At 36.5% G+C, this 14,954-nt stretch overlaps 1 protein-coding gene across 1 annotated transcript in view; it reads left to right on the forward strand.

Annotated features, from left to right (window-relative positions):
* Positions 1 to 293: 293 nt before the first annotated feature.
* The window catches only part of LOC113075389 (glycine receptor subunit alpha-4-like), a 33,192-nt gene continuing 18,531 nt past the window's right edge, over positions 294 to 14,954 (forward strand). The window contains exon 1 of the mRNA XM_026248103.1: positions 294 to 858. Within this exon, the coding sequence (XP_026103888.1) occupies positions 785 to 858 (74 nt within the window). The 5' untranslated portion in view covers positions 294 to 784. The remainder of the gene's footprint in view (positions 859 to 14,954) is intronic.

The raw sequence follows: 14,954 nt of genomic DNA on the forward strand, positions 1-14,954 counted from the left end.
CAATGCTAGAGGAACATATATTGCAGTGTTTACATTTTTAATTGTTTTAGATATTGTAGTGCTTCAATTTATATATATAAACTGTACACGTATATAGTGTATATCACATTAAGATCCATGGTATTTATTATAAACCAGCTTTTAAAAATTAATATGAAAGCTAACATATGTTATTAGCACATCTCTTGCTTTCATGTTTTTGAATCTGCTTCATTCCACCAAGTTCACACATATCTGTAAATTGAAGCGAAGCCTTAAAGTGGTTAGTCCTCCACATTGACTAAAACAAAGAGAAAAATAAAATAACTAACATAAACAAAGCCAGAAAAAAAACCCTCCATCCCCCTTTCTGATCTCTTAGATCCTCCTCTTTCTGCTCCGCTTCTCAGTGGGCTCACAGCACGTCATCTCCCTGCCTTCAAATGCGCTGCTGGCCCTTTAAATCCTCTCCATTATAATTCCTGGAGCGAGCAGCTGGCCATAAAAAAAGATCGAGAAAGAAAGGGAAAAGCACATAGTCTCTTCAAAACACAAACCCAGACATGCTTGCTCTCTCACCTATTCTCCCTGACGTCTGAGGGTGGGGGGCCACTGTGGAGGATTTTCCAGCCAGCAGAAGTGAGCAGGGAGGAAGGCAAAAAGAAGTTTCTTCACAGACAGGCTTGGATCACTCTGCAAGACAATGCATTCCTGTCGAGTTTTACCTGCTCCTCTTTGGATTTGGTAATTCTGTAGACTGTAAGTTCTTTAAACGGTCTGAGAGAGAGAAAGAGAGAGACTGAGCATGAGAATGCTCCCTCAGGTCATAAGGATTTTATACATCTTGTCTTTTTTCTTTTTCCAAGGGGGCTTTATCAGGTAAGACATGCAGTGGTTTTTAAAAGCATGCATATTTGTTGTGTGGTTCTTTTCACAGTGATTAGTGTAAGATGTGTCATACTGATTTCTTTTCTTTCTCTTAAGAGTAATAGTTGGGGGAGATTTTGGGTCAAACATGCAAAAAAAAAAAAAAAACTCTGACTGTAAACTAATTATCTGTTGTATCTGGAAACGTAAGTTGAAGCTTATATAAGATGAGCAGGTTTTTGTTAGTTTATTTTTAGAATTTCTACATTTTTGACTGGTGAAAAGTAAAGCTGGACGCTGCTGAAATAAGGTCTTTGTAAAAAAAAAATAAAAAAAATAAAACATTATACACACACACACACACACACACACACACACACACACACACACACACACACACACACACACACACACACACACACACATATTTTACCCATTATTTTATACTATTTATATAGTTTGATCCAATTTGTTCAGCAGAAAAAAACTATAGCCTGGAGTTCCTAAGAAACTACATAAACAATATCCAACAGCACAAAACTCATTAGCACACAGTAAGGGTTTTGTCTCTATATTTTATTAATGCACAAGCAAAGCAAGATTTTGAAGATTTTGAATCTCTGTGATATTAAATCATACCATGTTTTTTTTTTTTATCTACAATTTAAAGATACATACATTAACTGTTAAAAATGTAAAATGCTTTACTTCCTCCCTCTCTCTGTCTGAATACAAAAAAAGTGAAAAGTTTTGCAGCGAGTGCACTTCCTGTTTCATGCCCCATTGCATCTAGGTGTGAAAAGGCTGGAGTTCAATTAGCATAATCCCAAAGCCTGAGTCAGACGACGAGCATCCGTATTGATAGGAACTCCATCAAGGATCAGAGTGAGGGATAAAGAGAAGATGGAGTGAAGTCATTCTAGATGAAATTACAGAAAAAAGTGCTTGGAGTCATGATGATGTAATGATGTAATGTAGTGAAAGCAGTGCATGAGACAGACAGGTACGGGTGACTGGCAAATGAACATGTTGTAGAAGTTGTGGTATGTCACATGTTACATGTACACGAGAGCACAGAAAGGCTTCGGTGTCTCTGAAGGGTCTGTGGTGTGACTTGTGGACATCCCTTAGCAATAGCGCTCACCAGCTCACTGTGTCAACCTGCAGACACTGTGTGGGCGATTAAGAGCAGACAGAACATGGAGGCAGAGATGAGCCCTGCTTGGGCAGAGCTGTCCGACTTTGAGGTGAGGGGGCGAGAATGGCTGTGAATGGAGCCGTGCAGAGACTTGGCTAGAAATCCAGCAGGTGGCTGATTAGCAGGTAGACAGGTCATGAGCGTGGAGCAACAGGGCCGGTCACATCAGCACGAACTTACAAAACATACTGGGAGGAAGAGTGACTCAGAACAGCCTCAGCATGTCTGTGCAGTCTACAGGTCAGCCGTGTTGTGATCGAGTGAAGATGAATATGAGAATGTCGCTATACTGTATGTTTTCACAGACATCTTTCAGTTTCATTATGAAAGTTTTGAACAGAGTATAACCTCAGGGAAAACATAGGAAGAACATCACCTCGAGAAAAGAGACAAAGAGCAGCTGGCGCTGTGTGAAATAAAGACATCTGTCAAGTCAGAAACAGTGGGATTTGTAAGGAAATAAAAGATGCTGAAATTAAAAAAACCAAAGGGGGTTTGTGTAGCTCTAACTTAGTCTCTAATTAATAACAAAGCAATACACAGTTTTCAGTGTCGGCCGATACACAGACTTCAAGCAAGAGTACACAATTTCCACCAATCAGGAGTGTGCACCATATCTGACCCCTAAGTCACACCAGCACAATTCACAGCAGGAATAGTAATGCAGAGGTTAGGGGCCACTGAGCACAACACTTGTTATATATAGATTCACTGCGCACATCTCTGGAATACTTGATTCTGACTGGCTGACTGAATCGGAAATATTTCTGAATAATGAGCAAGGTCCAGAGAAACACACAGTCTCTACATAATAATTATTTTCAAATCTAGTAAATTATACATGTACACACATATATAATCTAATATATTGTAATATAATATAATAGATGGTATATTCGCATATTTACATATTAATATATGCAAACATGTTACTTTTTTTATATTTAATATAAACTACCATATGGAGTTAGTAAGATTTTTTTTTCATGTTTTTGAAAGAAGCCTCTTACGCTCACCAATACTGCATTTATTTGATCAAAGATTAAGTGAAAAAAGAAGTAAAAAAGTTAATATTGTTAAATACTGTTACAATTTTGAATAACTGCTTTCTATTTTAATAAATGTTAAAATGTCTGTCTTAAAATGTACATTCTTTAAGTATCACTCGATCCTTCAGAAATCTTTATAATATGCCTGGTGCTCAAGAAACATTTATTATTATTGTCAGTGTTGCCAACAGTTGTGCGCCTTAATATCTTTTTGGAAACTGTGGTACATTTTTGCAGTATTCTCTCATGAATTGAAAGTTTCAAAAATGCATTTATTTGAAATAGAAATCTTTTGTAACAAAGTCAAATACATTAATTTTGTAAAATAACACAAATCAATATTTCATTTATTTGTAAACCATGCATTTCTAATTGGATAATATTGCAAGCAAATAAGGTAAAGTTTTGTGTGGTATGTATTAATAAACATTCTTTAATAAACAATTATATTGTGTAAAAAAAAAAAATAATAAAAAAAAAAAAAGATAACTAATGTTAGCTAGTTTTACCCATTTCTGGGTTATTTTAAAAATCTGCATATGGATTCAACAAGCAACTCTGATTGTTATTCACCCATTTTGCTCACAACAAACCAGTGCTTGCACCTCTCCCACAAATATTTGTCTGTCTACCTCAGCAGTTCTACTGTGAAAACAAAGAGAGCATACAACAGTATACTGAGCCGTAGATGGCGGGACATATTTAACCCAGCGTTTGCAACAAAACTGTGGGTATAAGCAGCACAAGTGGTTCAGCTATGTGAGCATGAACATACAGCCCAGAGGTGATAGACTGCTGTGCATAAGTCTGAATGATTGTTCCTTGCCAATTTCTCTTACCATTGTGGTGTGAGAATGGTGCATGCCCTTCGCTTTTTACAAAAAGGTATACGGCATGTGGTCACTCGAAAACTCTGAAAAGCTTTAAAAGGATGAGAGATCTTGTTGAAAGTTGAGCAGTGATGAAGAAACCAGTACATCTGTTAAACTATTCCCTTAGGTTTTTGGTACTTGACTCTTAACCTGGCAAAACTGATTTCGAGCCTGAGCACATAGCCAGTGGGCTGTGGTGAAATGAATTTCTTTCCACTGCCAGCTCCCATACAGCACTACAGCATGAACTGTAACTAATGCGGTTGGGTCAAAGTACCTCATTTAAATAAAGGGCCTGTGGGATTCTGATCCTGTTCGTGGTCTGACAGACTGAAGTCCTGTTGGAAAAGCCCTACTGGAGGTTGCAACAGTGAGCTATTACTTTCAGCGCAATTAAAAACACATAAAGGAGTCTTTATGTTGTTACTACTTCATAGACAGCAAATCAGGTTTGCGTCCAACAAATTAGTGTAAGGGGAGATGGAACAACTGATAGATCAATGTTTAAAGAAATCTATACTCTAAATCTATAAAACTATAGAAAACTGTTCCAAAATGCAATGAAAGGCAACTCATTATACTGGAATCTCTCTTCTAAGACTGTCTCAACATGTGACTGATATGGACTGTTCTACATGGCAGCAAGTCTCTGCTCTGCTCAAATAGCATTAAGCAGCACACTCCAATATAGTAAAATATGAGGATTTTTTTATTACACTAAACTATTGTAATAGCTTTTTTTTAGTTTTAAATGAATAAAATGGTGAATGGTCATAGGAACCTCTAGGGTCATAAGAAAATGTTGTTGTTAAAAAATAAGACGATTTTAATGGTAAATGCATCATTCTGGTGCTCTGTTAGAGAAAAAAAACCTTCAAGCAGTTTTTCAGAAAAGAAAACTGAATAGAATTGAAAAAAAGTATTTGTACTGTTTCGACCTGGACTTTAAAGTTCTTCTACTCTACTTTTTTTAAGTTGTGGTATTGTCTCCATCCACATTACATCCACAATTTTATTTAATTTGCATTTGTTTAGCCACTGTGCATGCTGGTCACATTGTCACATCCACAGAACAAAGTTGTTTGGTTGAAGCGGAAGACCTCATAACAGTTGGGCAGTTTTTACTCTAATCCTGAGGGGAGATCTTTCAAAAATATAATAGGAATTAAACAGAGGTCTTGGCAGGAGGTGCTGTTTCTAATGAAAAAAAAAAGAATACAATTGCATGGCCATTGGGAATAAATGAGTGCAATACCTGCAGATCAGGAAAATGAAGCATGCAAACAGCACATCCCCAGACTGTGCTACATGAGACAAGGTCATTTACTTTAGGGGTGGATAGTAAACACATGTAACAACACCCACCAGGACACATCAGTCTCTCGGTCTCTCTCTTTATCTTTTTCTCCACTTTCCTATTCACTAGCCCATGTCACGCATGGCTGGTGAAGCAGTTTTGGGAGGTGGTTGGGGGAGATGGAAGTTGAAGTGGGGATTACAACTGTGCTTGTCAGATAACACTATGTCAGAGAGAGAGGCGACACTTTTTTCGATACGAAATGAGAACACAACACAAGCACACTGGAGCTGTGCAATTCCTCTCAACGCTGAATAAATTATTACCCTCTGTAACCCTATTACCCCTTGACTCCGGCCCACTATTGTAGGAACAATTGAATTCAACAGTACTAATCACAGTTTTTCAGTAAATGCCTGACTAAAGCTCTGACCTCCAGACGGGATCAGAAACTGGGCCGCATTGACCCAGTGTTGGGTTTATTGATATTTCTGGTGTCACAGTAGTTACGAGAGCGTAGATGCTAGCGGCTGGAGATTTGCTCCGCCGGACAATTCTGGTTTATTGATCTATTTAGCTTATGGCCTTATCCATTAACCATGACTTTTTTCCTAATGCTGCAGTTTCTCAAGATCAAAACAGCAGTGGCGAAGGAGGATACAAATAGTATAAGGTCATAACACAGGCATCAGAAATAGGTTCAGAATCATTTGCATGACTGATTGACTGACTTTCTTGACAAGGTATATGTACAACAGGTCATGAGGATGAAGCCACTGAGATGGAGTCTCAGTTAAGTGTACAGTATATATCATAAAATACTATTTCTATTTTTCTAACACAAATAGACATACGGTCATTTTAGTCTGTATGGCATCAGTCTAAGAAGCAATAAAATGCTCATTGTCCTAATATACTGTAGGTAGCTGTTTTTATTATGAAAACAATCACATTTTTCTATATACTTATGCTTCCAGAATATTGACTCATTTGGTTTCCCTTGATTTAATCGTTTCATTAAGGGAGTGGGATGCCACCCATGCTATTATGTATGACGAACATAAATATAGCATGCTATAGGAGAGACCGGGGCTAGTTGTCTCACTTTCTGTAATATTCTTAAGAGGTTTATGAACTAAAATGGGATATTATACAAATCCACTGCTAATCAAGCATTTGTGTAAATTCACTTTAACTCAAATCCTTACTGTAGCTGTTTTGACAATTTCTCTATGTGACAAGTCGCTCTAGTCTCAGTTGTATAGATTCCAGTTTAACCAGGTAAAAAAACACATAAAAAAGCAAGAGATATTACACATAGCATATAACCTGCACGCACTCCCTTCTGAATGCCCGGGGTTAGAGCTGGAGCCAAAAGGTTGAATTAAACATGCATGACCATACCAACTTGCTCTTTATCTCTGCCTGCACAACCAGCTGCAAGCCCATGCATCATCTATTACCCAAGCGCTCCACTATCAGATCATCAGGTCTTCCCACATAGCTTCACTGTTTTCCCTTTTAAGTCCCTTTTATTTTCACCCTCACCTAGATGTCCAAGAAGAGGAATTCTGGCCACCAATCTTCCTGACCCAAGCCAGACTACATAAGACACTGTTTGCACTGACTAATGGCTCCACTGCAGGATTCCTGGAAGTCAGAGAAAAAATGTGCACAAAATGAAACATTTCTGCCTGTGACTGTTGTGTTGTCAGTGTACCTTCTTGATTGGAGACTACATTCCCTGCTTGAACACAGCATGAAAGAACACAGAGCTATTAGCAGTTAAATCAGTGCAGAGCCATTCAAGTCCTACAGCATGGTGACTTCATCTGAAAGACTGTTTCTCAAACACCACTACATTCAAACCTTTTAGAGCACTTCACACTAGAGCTTTTGGTGTGATCTGAGGCCTTCTGTTAAAGGTAAAGTAGTTCAGTTGAAGTGAAAGGTTTTCTGTTTTTTTTTTTTTTTATATAAGAATCTCAAAATATGAGTTTTGAAATTGAGAATTGCAGTAGTGACCAGTAGTGGAAATAAACTCAACTTTGGAAAAAAGCAACAAGTGTGAAAACAGCTTTATGTTTTAATTGATTTCACCCACTTTAATTGATTTCATAAGAAAACAACAAATTATGAGGAATGGAACAATCAAAGATATCTGAATTTTTTTATATATATAAATGAATAAGAAGTGAAGGAATTTTACTCTATATAGTGTTATTTTTATTTATTTATTTTGTAAGAAGCAATGCTGTTCTGCACTTAGTTGCTTAGACTTATAGATGAGAAGTGAAGGAATTTTACTCTCTATAGTGTTATTTTTATTTATTTATTTTGTAAGAAGCAATGCTGTTCTGCACTTAGTTGCTTAGACTTATAGATGAGATTCTAGGAGTGAGGCCAAACTTTACCCCCAAACTAAGTGCTTCTAGGATGCTTGTGTATGACATACCACCCACACTATGAGCTTAAGGGGAAGCAAGAGTACCTCTCTCTGTTCATAAAGATTAATCACAGCTTTTCCTGTATGAACCAGCTCCAAAATGTACAGTGCTTGTTTGCAGTGGGTCAACAGTGCCTGAAAAAAAAACATTTGTCACTCTGCCAGTGTTAGCAAGGTGCATTGGAGAGTGCTCCAATTAAATTCATAGTTATTCAGGTGTTATTTCAAGGGTGCTTAAGCAGACTATCTAAAGCCTCATGTGTCTCACTCCATAAAGGTGAGATGAACATCCTAACATCTGGCAACTAATTCTGACCATTTGTCATCGTTTATCACAAAATTGCATACAGACTTGTGCTACTGTACATCTGTGCTACATCTACTTCTTTTGCAGCTTTCAGAAATCTAAGAATGTGCAAACATAAGGATTGAATCGTTTCTGACACTATCAGGAACATGCTACTGTGGAAGCATCAACTGAATAAGAGGTCAGATCAAAATGATACTAAATAGAAAATGCTATTGTTTCCATTCATTCCTTCACAGAGTAAGGCTGGGCAATACTGATTGCACTAAGCGCAATATCACAGATATCGATTCTACTACTGGAAAATGTTAAATAGTTACCACCATTTAAGAATATATTTTAAAGCCATTTAATAAGCCTATAAATAATCAGACTGTTTTATATAACAATTAAAGAACATGTATAAACAAATAAACCTTAAATAACAGGTGTATTTTTATTTAGAGTAAAATACCAGCAAATGATGTTTCACTGTATGTCATTACCGCTGGCAAGCACCATGCTCCATTTGAATGAGGGCTGCAAGTTAGGCATCAGGAGCAATATATTTGTGACTGCATGCATTTTTCAACGTTTGAGTTGACAAAGGATTTATACTTATGTGATCCCAGCAAAAATACTCAATATATTTATATTTTAAAATGTCCCCCCTTTTATTTTTATATAAAACAATCATCATATTACCATACAGTATCAAAAGTATCGAAAATCTACAATGCATATGTTCAAAAGGAAAAAAATATTTTTGAAATAAATGTTGAATAGCAATGTTGAGCGTACTACAGGACCTCAAAGAGTTACTCTCCCAGACTCCTAGATAGAATGGAAGCCGTATGCCTAAACACAACCCACACAATCTCTCTAATGCAAAGCAGAAGCAAACACTGACAGTGAGGGAAGGAACAGCTGGAGGCTCTAAAATGCAGTGAGTGACCTCTACACACACTTTTCTGCCCAAATCGGCACCAGACCCCTAGTACAGACTTCACAGACAGGTGGAGTGTTGTTGAAGCCATGTGAAGGTAGAATGAGTCAGGACCACCTGAGGGAGAGCTAGTGAAAACAGGAAGAAGAGCTGTGAACTACCCAGCACAACTGCAAGCACTCCACAGCCCCTGAGGGGCACAGACGGGAGGGCCTCATTATTTGAGCAAGCTACAGAGTGTAGCAGATAAATGTGTGAAACAACAAGAAGCAGACCGGGTGTTTAGAGACTGGTTTAAGTCTGTGGAAATATTCCAGCACCTGATGAGAACTGACATGTCCATCCATATTCATACAGCATAGGCATTTAATGGACCACATTTATCATCCTCTGTTAGCATGCTGCAGGTCCTAATTAGACAATTACTGTACATATGTTCATATGTGAGATGGGTTTTTGGGTATATGCAGGAAACAGCATTGTCTGTCAAAGAGGATAGAAGCAGAGAGCGACTCTGCGCTGCTACTCAGCTTCACTCATTAAACGCGTCAGTTTCCTGGCCTTCATTTCCCTGTCACTTCTGAATTCCAGCCCAATTTCTCTGAACTCTCATTTCATTAACCTGAATGGTCACACAGAGAAAAATCACGGGAGTGTTCCTCTGGGGTGACGTCCCTTCTTCTCTGTGGTGACGTCTTTGCATTGGAGACAGTGGAACAGTTTCCATTTAGGTTTCAGAAAAATTAAGCACTTTCTGAGATTCTTAGTAAATGCATAGCACATACATGTTGTTTAAAAAAAAAAATTCCCCCCAGAAATTAAACTTATTTTAAAAGAAATCAATACTTTTCAGAACAATAAAGACTGACAATAAAGACTTTCACATTGCTATTTTAAATTGGAATATTTCTCAATATTACTGTTTTTACTGCATTTCAGATTAAATGTGGCTTTTTTGAGCATAAGAGACTTCTTTCAAAAGCATTTTTCCAAAAATAAAAATACATTTTTATCCAAAATTTTGAATAATAGTGTACAGTATACTGTCTTACCTGATCTTGTTTAAGGTTGCAAAACAACTTAATAAATGATAGATGGCATTTGGAAGCTGGGCTGCTAACAAGGTTTTAGAACATAGCTAACAAACACTGGCGTTTTCAGAAGGGTCTGATTTTTTTAAACTAGAACATCAGTTTCAATAAAAATGTGTAATGAACACTCTGAAAAAGGAAAGGTCTGAAATACTGAATGGCAGATTGACGATCCTGAAATGTCATCCATGGTCCCTGGTGAGAAAGATGGCCCTGTGGGACCCTCTTGGAAGGGTTAATCTGATTTTGTGAATCAGAAGGCTCAGAAGGCTGAGAAGGCAATATATACCTAGAACTTTTCTTTTACATTTTACTTTTTTAATGGTGCTGTATCTAAATGGCAATGTATTTGTATCTTTGTTTGTTTGTATGTCTACCAATTAAGTTGGAAAAGCATGTGGGCTCATTTGTGAGATGAAGTACCAATTAGCCATGTTACTGTTTGATTATAATTAATGTAAATAACAACCTTGGTGAATAAACAATCAGACGAGTGGTTTTCACAGAAATTACTTGCACAGCAAAGCCTATTCTATTAATTGATACTATGGGGCTTTATGTAACCAAGCAACACTGATGACTTTTTTTCACTACATACAGTACTTTACCGCCAATTATGTATATATATATTTTTTTTAAGACTGAAGATGAATTGTGCATTCAATTTCACATTCAAATATCTATTCAAATCATCCCATTATTTCCTTTTTGTGATCAACAAGAGAAAATTAAAGGCTGCAACAGACAGATTTATTATTTATATGGAAAAAAACTTGGGAAAGCTACAACTAAACCACACTTTAAACAAATCATGATTCTGGTGAGAAAGGTGGCTAGGGACAAAGTGGAAGATCAGATAAAAAAAATAAAAAAATGAGCCCATCACGGCATTAAGTGCATTTCTCAAGGTTTTCATCAACAGAGAATAAATTTAGCATTGAAAGAAGATCTAATCGAATGGTTCTTCTGAGATGTCAGAGACAGCCTCCCCCAAGGTTAAAGACTGCATTATGAATTAAAATGTGTAATCTGTGGGCTGAGGAGTTTCAGCTGAGCTTGACTTTTAATAAAGTTATGAACTGAGTTTTATACTTGAAATAAGCCTGTGAAATATACATTTCCACTTGTATAGTTGCTTTTGCACACATCATAGATCTAGTTTAGAACAATGACGTTTCAACAGACACTAATAATGAAGCAAGGAGGAGGGGGTACCAAATAAAATAGAGATACTGAAATTGAGTGTTTTTGAAATTACAGAAATAAAGCACTTAAAAACATGAAGATCCAAATGTGTACAATATGCTTGAGTTCAAGTGTTTAAGGAAATTATCAGAAGTCTATTTTGATGGCAGCTTGCATGACTTGTTAAACTCTATCTCATATTATGCTAATAGCTTTAAAAATATGGACATCCATCCATGAGTGTCTAATGACTATCATTTCCCCTGCTTTTGGTGGCAACCTTGAAAATTAATATGCTTTCTGATGACTGGCTCCCTAATGAAAAGCAATTAGCAGCATGTTTGCAAGTCATGTGTAAAGTATATGCTGGGACTGTGATTATCATGAGTAGCAGTAGGAAATTAAATCCCATAATGGATAGTATGGTTTGGCAGGTGAACCAGCATAGCAATGCAAAACATAGCAGATTCAATACTTCCCAATGAAACCTGTTTCCAATTAAACCTTAAACCTAACATCTTTTCAGTGGTTTACAGCAGTGTTATCTTTGTAAAAGTCCCTGTTTCCATGACAAACTGGTTTAAAAAATACACTACTCACCCTCATATTATTGCTATCCTTTTTACAATTCTGGGACCATAATGAGTGAGATGGAGAAAGGATAAACTTCATAATGTCCTATTGGCTCTAATGGACAGCCCTTTCGGACTGACCCTAAATGTATCCATGATTTTATTAATTCAATTTGAAACTGTAGGGCTGCTTTTGTCTGTGGGCTTAAAGCTACAAACCTGACTCACTTTACAGGCTGTCTGAGATCTGCAGGCATATGAGATAACAAAGCTGGTCAATGAATCTTTAAATGAATATCAGTGGACTTTCAATGTGTTCATATATATTGCGTGTTAATGGGATAGTTCACATAAAAATCTGCACATTAATTTCACAAGCCTTATTGAAATAACTTGACAGAAGTCTGTAATAAACAGAAATCTGTCATATTATAATGTCAAAAGAACCGTTATATAATTTGTGTTGTTTAATCAAATAAATGGATCACATTGGAAATCATGACAAAGTCAATGTTTTCTGCTTAAAAACAGTTTATGGCTTTTTTTGTTTTTTTGTTTCTTCATTAGAAACATAAAACTGTCAAAAGGCAAAAGCATTTTAAATGTAATTTTGAAGCAATAGCATGATTAATTTCCGAATGGTGATAAAACAAGAGAAAATATCAGAGCTAGTGTTGAGCAAGGAATAAATATTCTTGTCATTCCTCAGACAGGGGCTCAGGGATCAGACTGCGGTATCGGGCCCTGAAAGGTCAGGCTCATTAAAAGTCCCTTACTAGCATCTCATTGATCCAAGAAAAAGCCCAAGCTTTCATTAAACAAGCCTCTTGTACCCCTGTAAAGCATCCTGTGGCACCATTACCAGCAACCCCAATGGCCTTATGAGCAGGCCGACAGATGCCGTTCCCTGTCAGACGAGAGGCAAACACTTAACATTATGTTCAGTTTATTGCTGTTTTTTCCTCATTCATTTTTAGCTTTTTTTCCAGACCATTTATTTGATTAAAAAAAGTTTCCGTCTTGATGTTTCTAGGTTCTAATGTCATCTCTACCACAGCAGATCTGTGTTTATAAGCTGCTGTCCTGGGAATCCCCTAAGCAACTTCCTCACATTTGTATCCCACACCTCAGGAACACTCCACTCATGTATGTTTTGATGAGTAGCTCTCATGCTTCTGCACAGTTGACAGATGCACATGACTTGATTGCTCCGCTGATAACAGTTCTGTCTTATGGGTATGGATGCGGAATGGTATAAGGCAGTTATTATAAATTCATGATGACTGAAGAAGAGGTCAGCCATGTCTCGAGGCGTACAGTAATCAAATAAAATGTTGTGGTCATCACCCAGTTGAAGTCAACAGCCCAGAATGAAACAAGCTTAGATCGGTCTCATTTAACATCCCCCCAGTTATTTCCCATACTCCTCTGAAAAGTTCAGAGAGGTGAATTTTATTCTCATCTTAAACTGTACCACCTTCAAAACTTTTCTGCATTGTCGTTGAAAAATGAAGCATGCTTTGATACATTATGCTGATGTATTCACCGTCTGAAACGGTTTCTGATGACTAAGAACTCATGGGGGGAGAAATCCAGTCATGAATCTTTCCACAAAATAAAAAGACAAAATATTGTAAAAGTAGCTACAGTGTGTAAGATTCAACAGACAGGCACTGTGCATCTCTAGAATCAAACAAAGCAATACCTTCATACAATTACAGTTTCACAGGGCAGCAAGTCAATCATAGAAGATCATTAATTACTTTTTAATTCAACACTGTTGACAGACTGCTTTATTACACCACTCACATCAACTCATCCACTTTCTGTTTTATCAGTCTGAGCTAGCATATTCGGTTAAATGTTCATTCAATACAAGAAATAATTGCCAACCTGGGAAATTGTGTTACATGAGATCTTTTTTTTTGTTTTATGTCAATATTTCATGCAGACTAAAGGCATAACTGTCATAGGAATTTGTCTTTCAGTGTTCTTCCCTACATGTAGCCCTGAATGTTTTTTTCCAAGCTGTCAGAGGAAATCATATTTCAGACAAATCATTACAGAGCATGCAAAGACAACTATAATTATAACAAAATAATTGAAACATTGTTTTAATTTTAAAATACTGATAAAACACTTATGCAAAATTATTTTATAAAAAAGTTCAAATTATAATTAGAAAGTGTTGGGAAAGTGGTGCCACTTTTTACTTCCATCAAAAAATAAAATAAAATAAAAAAAATTCCTCCTAATTATATTTCAGGAAGTCTGCTATCAACCAAAAATGAGAAGAATAACATGACTAACAAAATAGCCACACATTATGTGTCATGCCAAAGGGTAAGCGGGATGCTTGCAAATATAAATAAATATAAATATAAATATATGCCCATGCAAAAAAAAAAAATATATATATATATATATATATATATATATATATATATATATATATATATATATATATATATATATATATATATATAAAATTATCATGCACTATCCCACTCTAAAGTTTTATCTTGATGCACATGATAAAGTCATAACCCATAAAGGAAAATGTTTAAAATTGATGGTTTACCCTGCAGTACCTGGAAGAAATTAACCATTTGGAGGAAATGCTTTATTTAATAATTCATAGCTATTTTTTATTAATTTTTTTGTCAAATAATGTTCATGGTTTTATATACTGCCAATTTACCACCTCTGTAATTTTGTTGACAAAAGAATGCTCTTAGTAAAAAAAAAAAAAATATATATATATATATATATATATATATATACACACACACACACATACATACATTTGATCTCTATAAATAAGGTATGTATATTGGCCATAACTGCTTCTTTTCGCCCATGGATGGATCTGGACTGTACCACTTTACATAATTAAAACCTTTCATTTTACTATTGCAAATGGAGAGCATATATACTATAATACCACTACACCCACCACAGCTTCACAATTGTGCTTGAGGGCTGGTGTCCTGCAAAGTTTAGCTCTAACTTGCCTCAACACACCTACCGGGATGTTTATAATATGCCTAGTAAGAGCTTGATTAGCTGGTCCAGGTGTATCTAATTGGGGTTGGATCTCAACTCTGCAGGACACCGGCCCTCCAGGACTGAGTTTGGGCACCCCTGATAGACAGTCTTAAAGGTG

Source organism: Carassius auratus, unplaced genomic scaffold, assembly GCF_003368295.1.
Source record: "Carassius auratus strain Wakin unplaced genomic scaffold, ASM336829v1 scaf_tig00017026, whole genome shotgun sequence".
In the NCBI taxonomy this organism is placed as follows: Eukaryota; Metazoa; Chordata; class Actinopteri; order Cypriniformes; family Cyprinidae; genus Carassius; species Carassius auratus.